At 42.7% G+C, this 13602-nt stretch overlaps 1 protein-coding gene across 9 annotated transcripts in view; it reads right to left on the bottom strand.

Moving 5' to 3' along the window:
* Positions 1-8351, bottom strand: part of LOC139233843 (pyruvate dehydrogenase (acetyl-transferring) kinase isozyme 2, mitochondrial-like) — a 54531-nt gene extending 46180 nt beyond the window's left edge. For 8 of the 9 annotated variants that reach the window (XR_011588225.1, XR_011588224.1, XM_070864429.1 and 5 more), the window contains exons 1-3: positions 8118-8351; positions 3611-3752; positions 401-472 (exon numbers count right to left, since the gene is read on the bottom strand). Coding sequence is in view for 7 of the 9 variants with exons in the window: in XM_070864429.1 (XP_070720530.1) it covers positions 401-472; positions 3611-3752; positions 8118-8235 (332 nt within the window). In the remaining 2 variants the exon portion in view is untranslated. Of the gene's footprint in view, positions 1-400; positions 473-3610; positions 3753-7407; positions 7502-8117 lie in introns of those variants that run through there. The other variant, XM_070864432.1, reaches the window with a different exon arrangement.
* Positions 8352-13602: the final 5251 nt, after the last annotated feature.

Raw genomic sequence — 13602 nt, forward strand, 5'->3', positions numbered from 1 at the left:
GTTCATTTGACACTGCACATTTCCCATGCTTTGGGTTTCTGCAATCTCATTAGCAGGTCATTAAAGAGAAAAATTATATTTGTGCCTTGAACGTATTGTTTCAAATGCTATTCAACAGTCTTACCTCAAACGGCTCTAGCTGTTAGCATTTCACTCCAGTATTACACATTTCAAAATGCTACCTCCACACCCAAATTTTAAAGACAAAACCTGCAGTTGTTAATTGGGTTTTTATTTCACAATCCAAGTGCATGCACTTTCAAAAGACCCATTATGCAAAATTCCAATAAGTTGCTTTATTGATAAAGGCTGATTATTCTGACAAAATTCAGTAAGTTCAGACAACTATAAACACCAGTCAGTCTTGAAGGATTATCTAAAATAGAAAAAAAACACATACCTTGATAAAACACTGTGATCACTAGGGTTCCGATTATAAAACTCAAGAATATCCAAGAGACTTTGGACATACCTAGATCAAAAAAGGACAGCACGCATTAAGTTCTGCAGTCTCGTTAGCAATAATATGTATAAACAAAGACTTTTTGAATGAATGACTGCACGAAACACATGGATCAAAGAAACTAACTGAAATTTTATGACTGTAAAGCACACATGCATTTATAGGATACAATAAATACTGGAGCTAGCAACTGTCAGCAAAAAAAGGTTTTCGATCTGGTTCCATGAAACTTTGCTCCTTGAAGGGGAGCCGACTGTAATTCCATCATATTCATCTCAACTGGGATTAGCTAATAGCACACACCCGAGTTCAAATCTCGTAATTTAATGATCTGTAGGCCTGATAATTCTGGGGGAAAAGGAGAGATTTTTATTTTTTGCATTTCTAAACTAGAGCAGTGAGGGGTTACAAAATGGTGATTGACACCAGGTCAGCCAAAGAGGAACAAATCAAATAGGCCTGCCCAAACTCAACCTCATTCCTGAAGCACAAATTTTGATTTAATTTTGAAATTGAACTATGCCTTTAATCTGGCACAGTAAGGTTCTACTTGAGCGAGTTCGTGAAAACGTTATAGGCCCTTCAACTGCTGTCGATGGGTGCAGATTCCAGCTGTAGTGCTATATTGTAATTGAACGATGGGCCAGGGCGGCTAAGTGTTGAAAAAAGCAAATGCTTCTAAAGTTCTTTTCGGATGTGCTTTGCAAAAAAGGAGCTCTTCCTAATGCTAAAATACATAATCACATTTTTTGGAACAGTACGTTGGTCCCACATAAATCAAATCAATAAAAATATACATGAGGAAGGTGTCCTGCTGTAAATCGGCACTCAGGGAAGCTTCACAGAGCCCAGAGGCCCAGTATGAAAAGGTTCAATACCAGAAGATCAAGATACAGCAGTGGAACTTTGGACTGCTTAGCTAAGCCAATTTCCTCGATTACAACCACAAACATTTTTGAAAGCTGCAGCTGGAGATGTCAGAAGAGGGCATTGAACAGGATTGGAAGAACACTACTGGCCAAGATACTATTTTTTATTTAACATTTTACTTCACTAAACAAAATTACCAATTGATGATCTTTGACAACACTATTAACTGTCCCCATTTGTAATATTTGTCTTCTGAAACATGAACATCGTATTCCTTCCAAGAAAAGATGCCTGGATATAGAAATTGCGATTGCCGGAATCAAGAGTCAGTTTACATTCCCCGAGTTCCAGTGCCATGAAGATTAAAAACACAACCCTCCTTGAATGGTTAAAATCATCCAAAAAATAAAATCTTTATATAAAAAGAGAGTGACTAAGTTATTTGTTCTCCATCGCAAACATTATTTTCAATTTTAAATGTCCCCCTTTACTTGTATTGGGACACTGCAGCCCTCCAAAGCCTAGCAGCCATTCTTCATTTGCAAGCGTAGTCAGAGTGCTAGTGCATGTCACACAGACCCAATCAGGTTCTGGATCAATGTCCGCACATTTGCATAATGCATAGTGATCGAGCACAGACAATATCTAATGTTTGCTCTTGCTAGCCTGGAGTCAGAGACACCTTTCCAGCAAAAATCAGCTAGCTCAGCATAAACTGGCGACTGAAATTGGAACCTCCCAGATCTGTTGACTCAGTTGCACGCGAGGTATTATTTTCAGTTTTACACAGCTGGAGTGTATACCTTGCTGAAAAGCTCTATACAGGTCAGATTCAATGGCATAAATATACAGATTATACTTGGCTGACTACTGCCTGATGCAATTCAAGTACCTGTACTCACCTTTCTTTAACAAAAATGGTAAGCCCCCAAATTATATAGATAACGCATTTGACCATAGATTTCCAACACTGATGCTGTGATCGTTACTAAACCATTTCCTTCTGTGCATGCTATTCCTCAAGAAAAATGTCTTTTTAACTTTGGAAACCATGTTTATATTCAGTCTAGCCTGTCCCAATAATTTTAAATATCTTAAATGAAATAGGTTAGGCAGGCTCGACAGTTAACTAGTCAGTACAAGTCCATAGCATAAACCTACTTATTATACTTTGATATCATCTGCAGCCGACTCGGAGGCTGGCACGACTCAGATATGGAAATGACACACTGGTGCTGTAATAAAATTCATTATTTGTGCAGAATGTACAGAGAATGTCATGGGAATGCTTTATGTATAAGTGCAAAAATACTGCATTTCCTTGCACTACGATTTCTTAGGCATTAAAAGAACAAAGCCAGATCGTCTAAATAAACCCGACAGGGGGCTCTTTTTGTTTGATGGATTTTTAAAATTTTAAATTCAACTTTCAAATTAGAACTAGGAATTAAGTCTCCCAACCTGCTATAAAATACAACTGTCAGCCCAATGCTGCAGTCTAGAGAAGTTCAGGTTTTAATGGAAGTAATGCAAGTCTACCTTCTCAAGATAGTCTCACAAAGCTTATAAAAATTTGATTTGTAGAGATTAGAGCCTGGAAACTAGTCAGACTGTGCTTTGTGAGTGCTATGTATACCAAATCGGCAGTATAACTATACTGTGGGACACAATAAACAGCTTTAACCTGTTGAATTCGTAATGCTGCTTAGTAGCATCTCTGCACCAAAACAGAGATGAGAGTTTGTAATTGTGGCATTATGTTCAACAAAACTGTAATGAAACAATTGCAATCAAATGTGATGTAATTTATTGATAATAAATGGAATTAATAGGCTGTCTCAGCATCACACATTGAACTACCTATAAAAATACTGTTTTGAGCTGATATAAACTGGCTTTTACAATCAAGAAAGATGCAATCCAAGGGAAAGAGAGGGCAGGAGTACTATATAAACAACTGGCCCATAACCGAAGTGGGAGAAAATTCACAGTACAGTTTACACAGCTCCAGCTGGGTAACTGGCAGATAATTTAAGCAGGACAAGTTAGCTTCATATCACAAGTAGACATATTTAGCCAGATGGCTAGTATCAGTTAAGACCCCTCTAATGTCACAAGCAGAAAGTCAGCATTTCTAAACTGGATGGAAAACATATCAATATTTCAGATATTATTTGTACCACATTCAAGATGTACTACTTTTAAGAAGCCACACATATTCTTATTCTGAAGGGGACATTCTCAGTATGTATGAACATCTTCTGTGTGGCTACTCACCAGCTTTGGACTAACTGAACGGAAGGTGTACCAAGTAGCCGGTCTGGGAGAAGGTTGATTTCCTTCATAATATTAGAGAGTCTCACAGGCAGCTCTTGCCTCAGAAACATAAAGGAAGTCTTCTCACAGGCATTTGTTGAGCCTAAGTGGATAAGAATGCAACACTGTACTTAAATGCTAAGTTTCAACAATTTCCACCCAATTTTCTCCCCTCCTAAAAATAGTGAGAATCATACTGCAACACAGGTCCACAGTGCTGGCAGCTTTGTAGTAACAAACCAGATGGATGACATGCTGGTCAGCAGGCTATTCGGCTGCGGAGGAGGCGCACACACTTGAGCCATGATTTATTATGACACATGCTTAGTTTTAGCTGTTTTCGCTCCCCGTAGAGACCTTTCATTCCAACTCTTGTCCCTCCATGAAGCTGGTTTGATGCCACCACATACAGAAACATCAGTGAATGGTTTCATTTGGGAATACTGCAAATTAAATTGCAGCCTTGATTTTGAAGAGGGAGACATGTGCTCCAGGAAAACTCAATACTAGCTGGGTACTGCTATAAATTCAGCTTGTACCGAATTTTCTTTGCTCAAACTATCAGCATTTACTATCCAGAGTCAGAAACATGTGGAATTCTCTACAGCGCTTCTCAGTTCCCGAGGCTGACATCAATGAAATGGTCACTTGTAGAAAGAGAGCTGACCAGACTCCAAGAGAAGGAGAAACAGGCTACAACTAAGAATATCTCTTAGGAGTGTGGTTTATTTTCCGTAACGAAAACTTTATCACATTACATTTAGAACTACACATACTTCAAACAGAAAGTATATCCCTGCATTTTGTTGCTTCTTGGGAAAAGAGATGTAATTTTAGGTACAATCAGCAGATGCCTGAAGAAACGCGGTGGCTGCTGTAACCACAGAAAAACAAAGTTGTATTGTGGTACCAAAGAACAAGTTATATTTTTTACAGCCTAATTTGTGTTCTGACAAGCATGATTAACCAAGAGATGGTTAACTCTACATTTGAACTTCTATACTGAACAGAGAGTTCCATGCAATCACAGGGAGGTGTTTCTGCAGGCCAGAGAGGTAGACCTTTTGCATGGATACAGATAACTGAAGTACAGCTTCAGTAGCTCTTGTACTTCAGGCAGAGGTCCAGCAGCCCTTGCCCTTATGGCTGAATGGATTAGGATTAAAAGACCCAGATAAAGGTCTTAGCCTGAACTGAGTTACTAGATACCAACCCAAGCAGCAGTTGCACCTCAGGGTCCTTGCGCTACAGTGAAGAAAAAGAAACTTGCCAATGTTTCACATTCCTGATTGCTATCCAATGACCTTCTACCAGGAAATGGCTATGTGATGTTCTCTACAATCAAATAATGCCATAGGTTCACATCCAACAATTTTCATTTATACACCTTTAACATAGAGGAACATAGATAATGAGCACTTAGTACTGTTCCCCAGCAAGAGATAATGCCTTCAAGAGCAGGAGGGGAGAAAATTGGGCCAAAAGAAAACAAAGATTTGGTAACTCATTGTTATTGGTCAAATCATGAACTTGTGGTGGAATGACAACCCAGCTGCATCCATCTGGTGCTAAGTTGATGAATTCATCACTAGAGGCTAGTTTACTGAGCCCAAGTGATGTAGATCAATATCATATCAATGCAATTTTGTTTGTTAAATCAGTTCCGCTCGTATTAATATTCCAAATCAATTCTCTGTTCCTGATATCATTAATATTCACTGTTTTCATAATTCTAATTCAAGCTACAGTTAGATTACACTACTGCTCAGAGACTGGTATAAAATGCAAGGGGCAGCTAGTAAGACCAGTTACACTATGTGATTCCACAATTGCAGTTCATACGCTGCCTGACAGGAGGGTCCATCACATCATTTGGTTTTATGTCTTTTTCCTCAACCGAGGATTCCCTTCCACTATGGTTAAGATGGCCCTCGACCGTGTCCGTTCCATTTACCATACTTCTGCTCTCAGCCCTTCCAATCCTTTCTAGAACCACGCTAGGGTTCCCCTTGTCCTCACCTTTCACCCCACCAGCCTCCACATTCAACAGATCATCCTGGACCATTTCTGCCACCTCCACCGTGATGCAATGACACATCTTCCCCGCACCTCCCCTTTCAGCATTCAAAAGGGATTGTTCGCTCCACAACACCCTAGTCCACTCCTCTTTGACCCCCAACAAGCACTTCCCTTCCCACAGGAGATGCAACCTCTGCTCTTTTACCTCTGCTGTTCCCACCATACAAAGTCCCAAACACTCCTTCCGGGCAAAACAGCAATTTACTTGTACTTCTTTCAATTTAGTATACTGTATTTCGCTGCTCATGATGCAGTCTCCTCTACATTGGGGAGATCAAACGCAGATTGGCTAAACGCTTTGCGCTGTTCAGTCTGCAATCGTGACCTCAAGCTTTTAATTCATTTTAATTCTCCGCCCCACTCCTACTCTGACCTCTTGGTCCTAAGCCTCCAACACTGTTCCAATGAAGCTCAACATAAGCTCGAGGAACACCACCTCATCTTCTTGATTAGGCACTTTACAACTTCTGGACTTAACATTGTGTTCAACAATTTCAGATCATAACCTCTGCTTCCATTTTTTTCCCCCAGATGGCAGCTGTTGCGGATGATTCTGATATTCCCATTTACACGTTCTCTAGACCCATCTTTTGTTTCTTTATTTGTCCCATTACCATCTCCTTTCACGTTTCCTCATCATTCCTTTTTCTCATTTAATCTCTCCTGCCTTCTATTCTATCACAGCCCTTCCACTTTGTTCTTTCTTCACCTCTGTACTTGCTTAAAACCAGTTGCATCTCTAACTTTTTCCAGTTCTAATGAAAGGTCATCCAATTGAAACATTAACCCGGTTTCTCTCTCCACAGATGCTGCCTGACCTGCCGAGTATTTGCAGCATTTTCTGTTTTTATTTCAGATTTTCAGCATCCATATTATTTGATTTTATAAAAAGAAAATGTTTGCAATGCAGTCAGAAACATCTAGTGGATGTTAAATGCAGTCTCACTGAAGATTCATAGGACAAGATAATTAGAGAAGAGGAAGGTCATTCAACATTTCAAAAGGGAATTGGATAAATACTTGATGGGGAAAAAATGTACAAGCCTGTGGGGAAAGAGCAGGCGAGTAAGACTAATTGGAAAGCATTATCAAAGAGCCGGTATAGTCATAATTGGCTGAATGGTCTCTGCCGTACTGTATCATTTTATGATTCTAACCCATTTGTTTACCAACCCAGAAATATCCTAAAGTTCCTCATTCTAGCATCCAATTATTTCTTGAAAGATTCCAGAATTTTCACCACTACTCTTCTTGCTGCTTGTGTCAAGTACTTTTGTTGCGTTTACATCGCAGATTGTAACCATTTAGATTAAAAGTATAAGTAAACAAAAAAAAGTTACAAACAAAATTAGTCTCTGCCCCTAATGCGACTTAAATAATTTCCTCGGCAAGTTATGCTAAAATTTATGGCAACCTTGCCATCAACAACTTGCGCCGAAACAGTCTGAGAATCTTATTAGCAAACATCGGAACATTAAAAACCAGCATAAAGCAAGCAGAAATCGGCATAAACAATCAGGGGCCAGCAAGTCATGATACATGAATTTTCGACCTTTTGCGGCGAGATGTGTAATTATTTTGGCTGAAGTTTTTAATCTGTAGGAACTCTGCTCCTTCTCCATTGCAGTGCAGCCCCTGTATTCTGATATGACTGCATTTCTTGCAAGACGTCTACTTACCCAAAAAAAGTGGCAATTCAGTACTGAAACAATTTATCTGTACAGCTGGCGTTGAACAAACTGACTAGACTTTAAGTTACAGTATACTTATAGCCACCTGACATTCACATGTATTAATTTTAGAATGGATGACTGCATGCACAAACCACGAAGTAATGAACCTCTCAAAGTCAAAGGGGGTGGTTGTGTGGCAGAATTATTTGCCTGCCACGTGGATTCCCCAATGCATTAGAAATAAAGATCAGAAGTGAAGGACAGTGCATGACAACACCGATTTAACATTTATTGTGGGGATTAGGGACCACATAAATGGTAACATAAACTTGTCAACTGGGTTCAGCAGTTTCCGTAAACATGCGTCGTTTGGTGGTGCGCCAATAAGCAGGTCCATAATTTCAATGATCACTAAATGCCTTGATAAAAGTAAACAGAAAGGGAGGAAGAGAGGCGTCATTTCACTGTCGCCCCTTCAACATAGATAAACACTGATCAAACTGTGACCATTTTTCTCTCTGGCGGCAGAACGAGTTGGGTTGGTGCTAAGGTTAACAAACCGGTTTATCGAGGAGCAAAGACGTCCCTCCCTCGCTCCCCAGGCCTGCACCGCGGCCAAAACACTCCAGCGAACAGATGTGGACAGCCACCCAGACCTGCTGACACATCCCCCCCCCCGCCCGCCGGCCCGAGTCAACACCACAGCGCCAACTCACCGAAATCCAGAAACTGCTTAATGGACAGCGGGGAGGGCGAGAACTTGGAGAAATGGTCGATGTGTTTCGGCACGTTGGCCAGGGCCGAGTTTTTCATCAAGAAGCGGACGAATTTCATTGTCCTTTTTGTTCCCTCTCTTATCTACACACACACACACCCCAGACGTTACGGTTTAAACGCACACCAGCTCCTGCGGCGAACCTCGGGCTGCCAGTCCTGCAGCGCTCGAGCCGCGAACAAGCGGCCGGCCAGCCAATCACCGGCCTCCCCCGCTCCCCGTCCCGCCCTGCGGCCTCGCGCGGGACGTCATCGCGTCAAGCCGTCAACGTTCTCCGGCGCCCTTGGGGACAAGTTGTCCTCCTGTCCCTGTGCCCCGATATCTTCGGCTGCTGCACGGCGCCTGGTTGATGGGAATATGGATTCTTTGTAGAACGAGAATGTGCGTGGATGAAACGAGCGCGCGTTTGTATTTAAGAAATAGGTCAGAATTTTTTTTTTTTAAATTAAAGATGATAAGCTGGAAGTCTGAAATAAGAAAGGACAATGCACAGCAGGTCAGCCAGCATGTTTTTTTAAAAAAAAAGACAAGTCAGGTTAGAATGATTTAAGGTGTGCAAACTTCAGAACACAGTTGAGCTGAAATATATATTGAAGTGTCTGTCTGTTGACTACCTGCATCAACGGGGATTGTCAGAATGGCTATTGACACCAGAGCCTGCCCTGCCACCAATGTGGTTCAGATTCGGGTTAGATGGTGAGGGTTGAGTGATCTGGTTAGGGTGTTCGGATAGGGGTTAGTTGTGAGGGTTAGTGTTAGTGATTCGGATTATGGATTAGTGGTTAGGGTATTTAGTGGTTAGGATTAGTGGTTAGAGTGTTTCAATTACAACAACAACAACTTATAACGCCTTTAATAATCTTCCTACTTCTACCAGTTTCGCCTCATTCCAGCTTTTTAGTAAAGACCAGTCTGATAACATCAGTGTCAATAGCGGGTTCCACAGGTAACGCAGAGCTAACCTGGCATCATTTACAATCCCCATATCGCTGAAATCCTGAACCTAACCCTAGCCCCTAACCTCTAGACTTGACTACTCCCAACGCACTCCTGGCTGGCCTCCCACATTCTACCCTACGTAAATTTGAGGTCATCCAAAACTCAGCAGCTTGTGTCCTAACTCGCATCAAGTCCCGCTCACTCATCACCCCTGTGCTCGCCGACCTACATTGGCTCCTGGTTAAGCAATGCCTTGATTTCAAAATTCTCATCCTTGTTTACAAATCCCTCCATGGCTTCATCCCTCCCATAGTAAAACGTCCCAAGGTGCTACACAGGAGTATTATAAGACAAAACAAATATATTTGACACCGAGCCACATAAGGAGCGTCTTAAAGGAGGAAAGAGAGCTAGAGCGGCAGAGAGGTTTAGGGAGGGAGTTCCAGAGCTTAGGGCCTAGGCAGCTGAAGGCACGGCCACTAATGGTTGAGCAGTTATAATCAGGGATACTCAAGAGGGCAGAATTTGAGGAGTGCAGACATCTCAGTGAGGTTGTGAGTCTGAAGTAGATTACAGAGATAGGGAGGGGCGAGGTCATGGAGGGATTTATAAACAAGGATGAGAATTTTGAAATCGAGGAATTGCTTTACCGGGAGCCAATGTAGGTCAGTGAGCACATGGGTGATGAGTGAGCGGGACTTGGTGCGAGTTAGGACACAAGCTGCCGAATTTTGGATGACCTCAAGTTTACGTAGGGTAGGATGTGGGAGGCCAGCCAGGAGTGCGTTGGGAGTAGTCAAGTCTAGAGGTTAGGGGCTAGGGTTAGGTTCAGGATTTCAGCGATATGGGGATTGTAAATGGTACCAGGTTAGCTCTGCGTTACCTGTGGAACCCACTATTGACACTGACATCATCAGACTGGTCCTTACTGAAAAGCTGGAATGAGTGTAAGGCAATGTAAAGACATTTAAATAATTAAATTGCGTGAAAATTATGGGAAATCTCAGAGAAACCGGATGAATGCTGGATACACAGAGCCTGGACTAATAATCCGGAGACGTGAGTTCAAATCCCACCACGGCAGCTGTGAAATTTTAATTCAGTGAATTATGTAAATCTGGTATTTGAAAAAAAAGCTGGTATTAGTAATGGTGACCGTGAAATAACCAGATTGTTGTAAAAACCCATCTGCTTCACTAATGTCCTTTAGGGAAGGAAATCTGCTGTCCTTACCTGTTAGAAACATAGAAAATAGGTGCAGGAGTAGGCCATTCGGCCCTTCTAGCCTGCACTGCCATTCAATGAGTTCATGGCTGAACATGCAACTTCAGTACCCCATTCCTGCTTTCTCACCATATCCCTTGATTCCCCTAGTAGTAAGGACTTCATCTAACTCCTTTGTGAATATATTTAGTGAATTGGCCTCAACAACTTTCTGTGGTAGAGAATTCCACAGGTTCACCACTCTCTGGGTGAAGAAATTCCTCCTCATCTCGGTCCTAAATGGCTTCCCCCTTATCCTTAGACTGTGTCCCCTGGTTCTGGACTTCCCCAACATTGGGAACATTCTTCCTGCATCTAACCTGTCTAACCCTGTCAGAATTTTAAACGTTTCTATGAGGTCCCCTCTCATTCTTCTGAACTCCAGTGAATACAAGCCCAGTTGATCCAGTCTTTCTTGATAGGTCAGTCCCGCCATCCCGGGATTTGTCTGATGAACCTTCGCTGCACTCCCTCAATAGCAAGAATGTCCTTCCTCAGGTTAGGAGACTAAAACTGTACACAATACTCCAGGTGTGGCCTCACCAAGGCCCTGTACAATTGTAGCAACACCTCCCTGCCCCTGTACTCAAATCCCCTCGCTATGAAGGCCAACATGCCATTTGCTTTCTTAACCGCCTGCTGTACCTGCATGCCAACCTTCAATGACTGATGTACCATGACACCCAGGTCTCTTTGCACCTCCCCTTTTCCTAATCTGTCACCATTCAGATAATAGTCTGTCTCTCTGTTTTTACCACCAAAGTGGATAACCTCACATTTATCCACATTATACTTCATCTGCCATGCATTTGCCCACTCACCTAACCTATCCAAGTCGCTCTGCAGCCTCATAGAATCCTCCTTGCAGCTCACACTGCCACCCAACTTAGTGCCATCCGCAAATTTGGAGATACTACATTTAATCCCCTCGTCTAAATCATTAATGTACAGTGTAAACAGCTGAGACCCCAGCACAGAACCTTGCGGTACCTCACTAGTCACTGCCTGCCATTCTGAAAAGTCCCCATTTACTCCTACTCTTTGCTTCCTGTCTGACAACCAGTTCTCAATCCATGTCAGCACACTACCCCCAATCCCATGTGCTTTAACTTTGCACATTAATCTCTTGTGTGGGACCTTGTCGAAAGCCTTCTGAAAGTCCAAATATACCACATCAACTGGTTCTCCCTTGTCCACTCTACTGGAAACATCCTCAAAAAATTCCAGAAGATTTGTCAAGCATGATTTCCCTTTCACAAATCCATGCTGACTTGGACCTATCATATTACCTCTTTCCAAATGCACTGCTATGACATCCTTAATAATTGATTCCATCATTTTACCCACTACCGATGTCAGGCTGACCGGTCTATAATTCCCTGTTTTCTCTCTCCCTCCTTTTTTAAAAAGTGGGCTTACATTGGCTACCCTCCACTCCATAGGAACTGATCCAGAGTCAATGGAATGTTGGAAAATGACTGTCAATGCATCCACTATTTCCTAGGCCACCTCCTTAAGTACTCTGGGATGCAGTCCATCAGGCCCTGGGGATTTATCGGCCTTCAATCCCATCAATTTCCCCAACACAATTTCCCGACTAATAAGGATTTCCCTCAGTTCCTCCTCCTTACTAGACCCTCCGACCCCTTTTATATCCGGAAGGTTGTTTGTGACCTCCTCAATGAATACCGAACCAAAGTACTTGTTCAATTGGTCCGCCATTTCTTTGTTCCCTGTTATGACTTCCCCTGATTCTGACTGCAGGGGACCTACGTTTGTCTTTACTAACCTTTTTCTCTTTACATATCTATAGAAACTTTTGCAATCCGTCTTAATGTTCCCTGCAAGCTTCTTCTCGTACTCCATTTTCCCTGCCCTAATCAAATCCTTTGTCCTCCTCTGCTGAGTTCTAAATTTCTCCCAGTCCCCGGGTTTGCTGCTATTTCTGGCCAATTTGTATGCCACTTCCTTGGCTTTAATGCTATCCCTGATTTCCCTTGATAGCCACGGTTGAGCCACCTTCCCTTTTTTATTTTTATGCCAGACAGGAATGTACAATTGTTGTAGTTCATCCATGCGGTCTCTAAATGTCTGCCATTGCCCATCCACAGTCAACCCCTTCAGTATCATTCGCCAATCTATCCTAGCCAATTCACGCCTCATACCTTCAAAGTTACCCTTCTTTAAGTTCTGGACCATGGTCTCTGAATTAACTGTTTCATTCTCCATCCTAATGCAGAATTCCACCATATTATGGTCACTCTTCCCCAAGGGGCCTCGCACAACAAGATTGCTAATTAATCCTCTCTCATTACACAACACCCAGTCTAAGATGGCCTCCCCCCTAGTCGGTTCCTCGACATATTGGTCTAAAAAGCCATCCCTTATGCACTCCAGGAAATCCTCCTCTACCGTATTGCTTCCAGTTTGGTTAACCCAATCTATGTGCATATTAAAGTCACCCATTATAACTGCTGCACCCTTATTGCATGCACCCCTAATTTCATGTTTGATGCCCTCCCCAACATCACTACTACTGTTTGGAGGTCTGTACACAACTCCCACTAACGTTCTGGCCTATATGTGACGCCAGATCCACAACAATGTGGTTGACTCTCAACTACACTTTGAAATGGTCTAGCAAGCCACTTAGATATAGCAAATCGCTACAAAAACCAAGAAGAATAAAATTGGACGGAACACCAGGCATCAACTTTGGCATTGGCTTCAGACATGACAACAGCACACCCAGCCCAGTTGACCCTGCAACGTCCTCCTCATTAACATCTGGGGACTTGTGCCAAAATTGGGAGAGCTGTCCACAGACTAGTCAAGCAACAGCATGACATAGTCATACTAATCGAATCAGACATTTCAGCCAATATCCCAGACTCCTCCATCACCATCCCTGGGTATGTCCTGTCCCATCGGCAGGATAGACACACCAGAGGTGGCGGCACTCTGGTATACAGTCGGGAGGGAGTGGCCCTGTGAGTCCTCAACTTTGACTCCAGACCCCATGAAGTTTCATAGCATCAGGTCAAGCATGGGTAAGTAAACCTCCTGCTGATTACCACCCTCCCTCAGCTGATGAATCAGTACTCCTCCTGGAAGAAGCACTGAGGGTAGCAAGGGCACAGAATGTACTCTGGGTGGGGGACTTCCAAGTGGCTCAGTAACACCACAACTGACCGGGCTGGCCGAGTCCTGAAGGACATAGCTGC

The sequence above is a fragment of the Pristiophorus japonicus genome, chromosome 21 (genome assembly GCF_044704955.1).
Source record: "Pristiophorus japonicus isolate sPriJap1 chromosome 21, sPriJap1.hap1, whole genome shotgun sequence".
In the NCBI taxonomy this organism is placed as follows: domain Eukaryota; kingdom Metazoa; phylum Chordata; class Chondrichthyes; family Pristiophoridae; genus Pristiophorus; species Pristiophorus japonicus.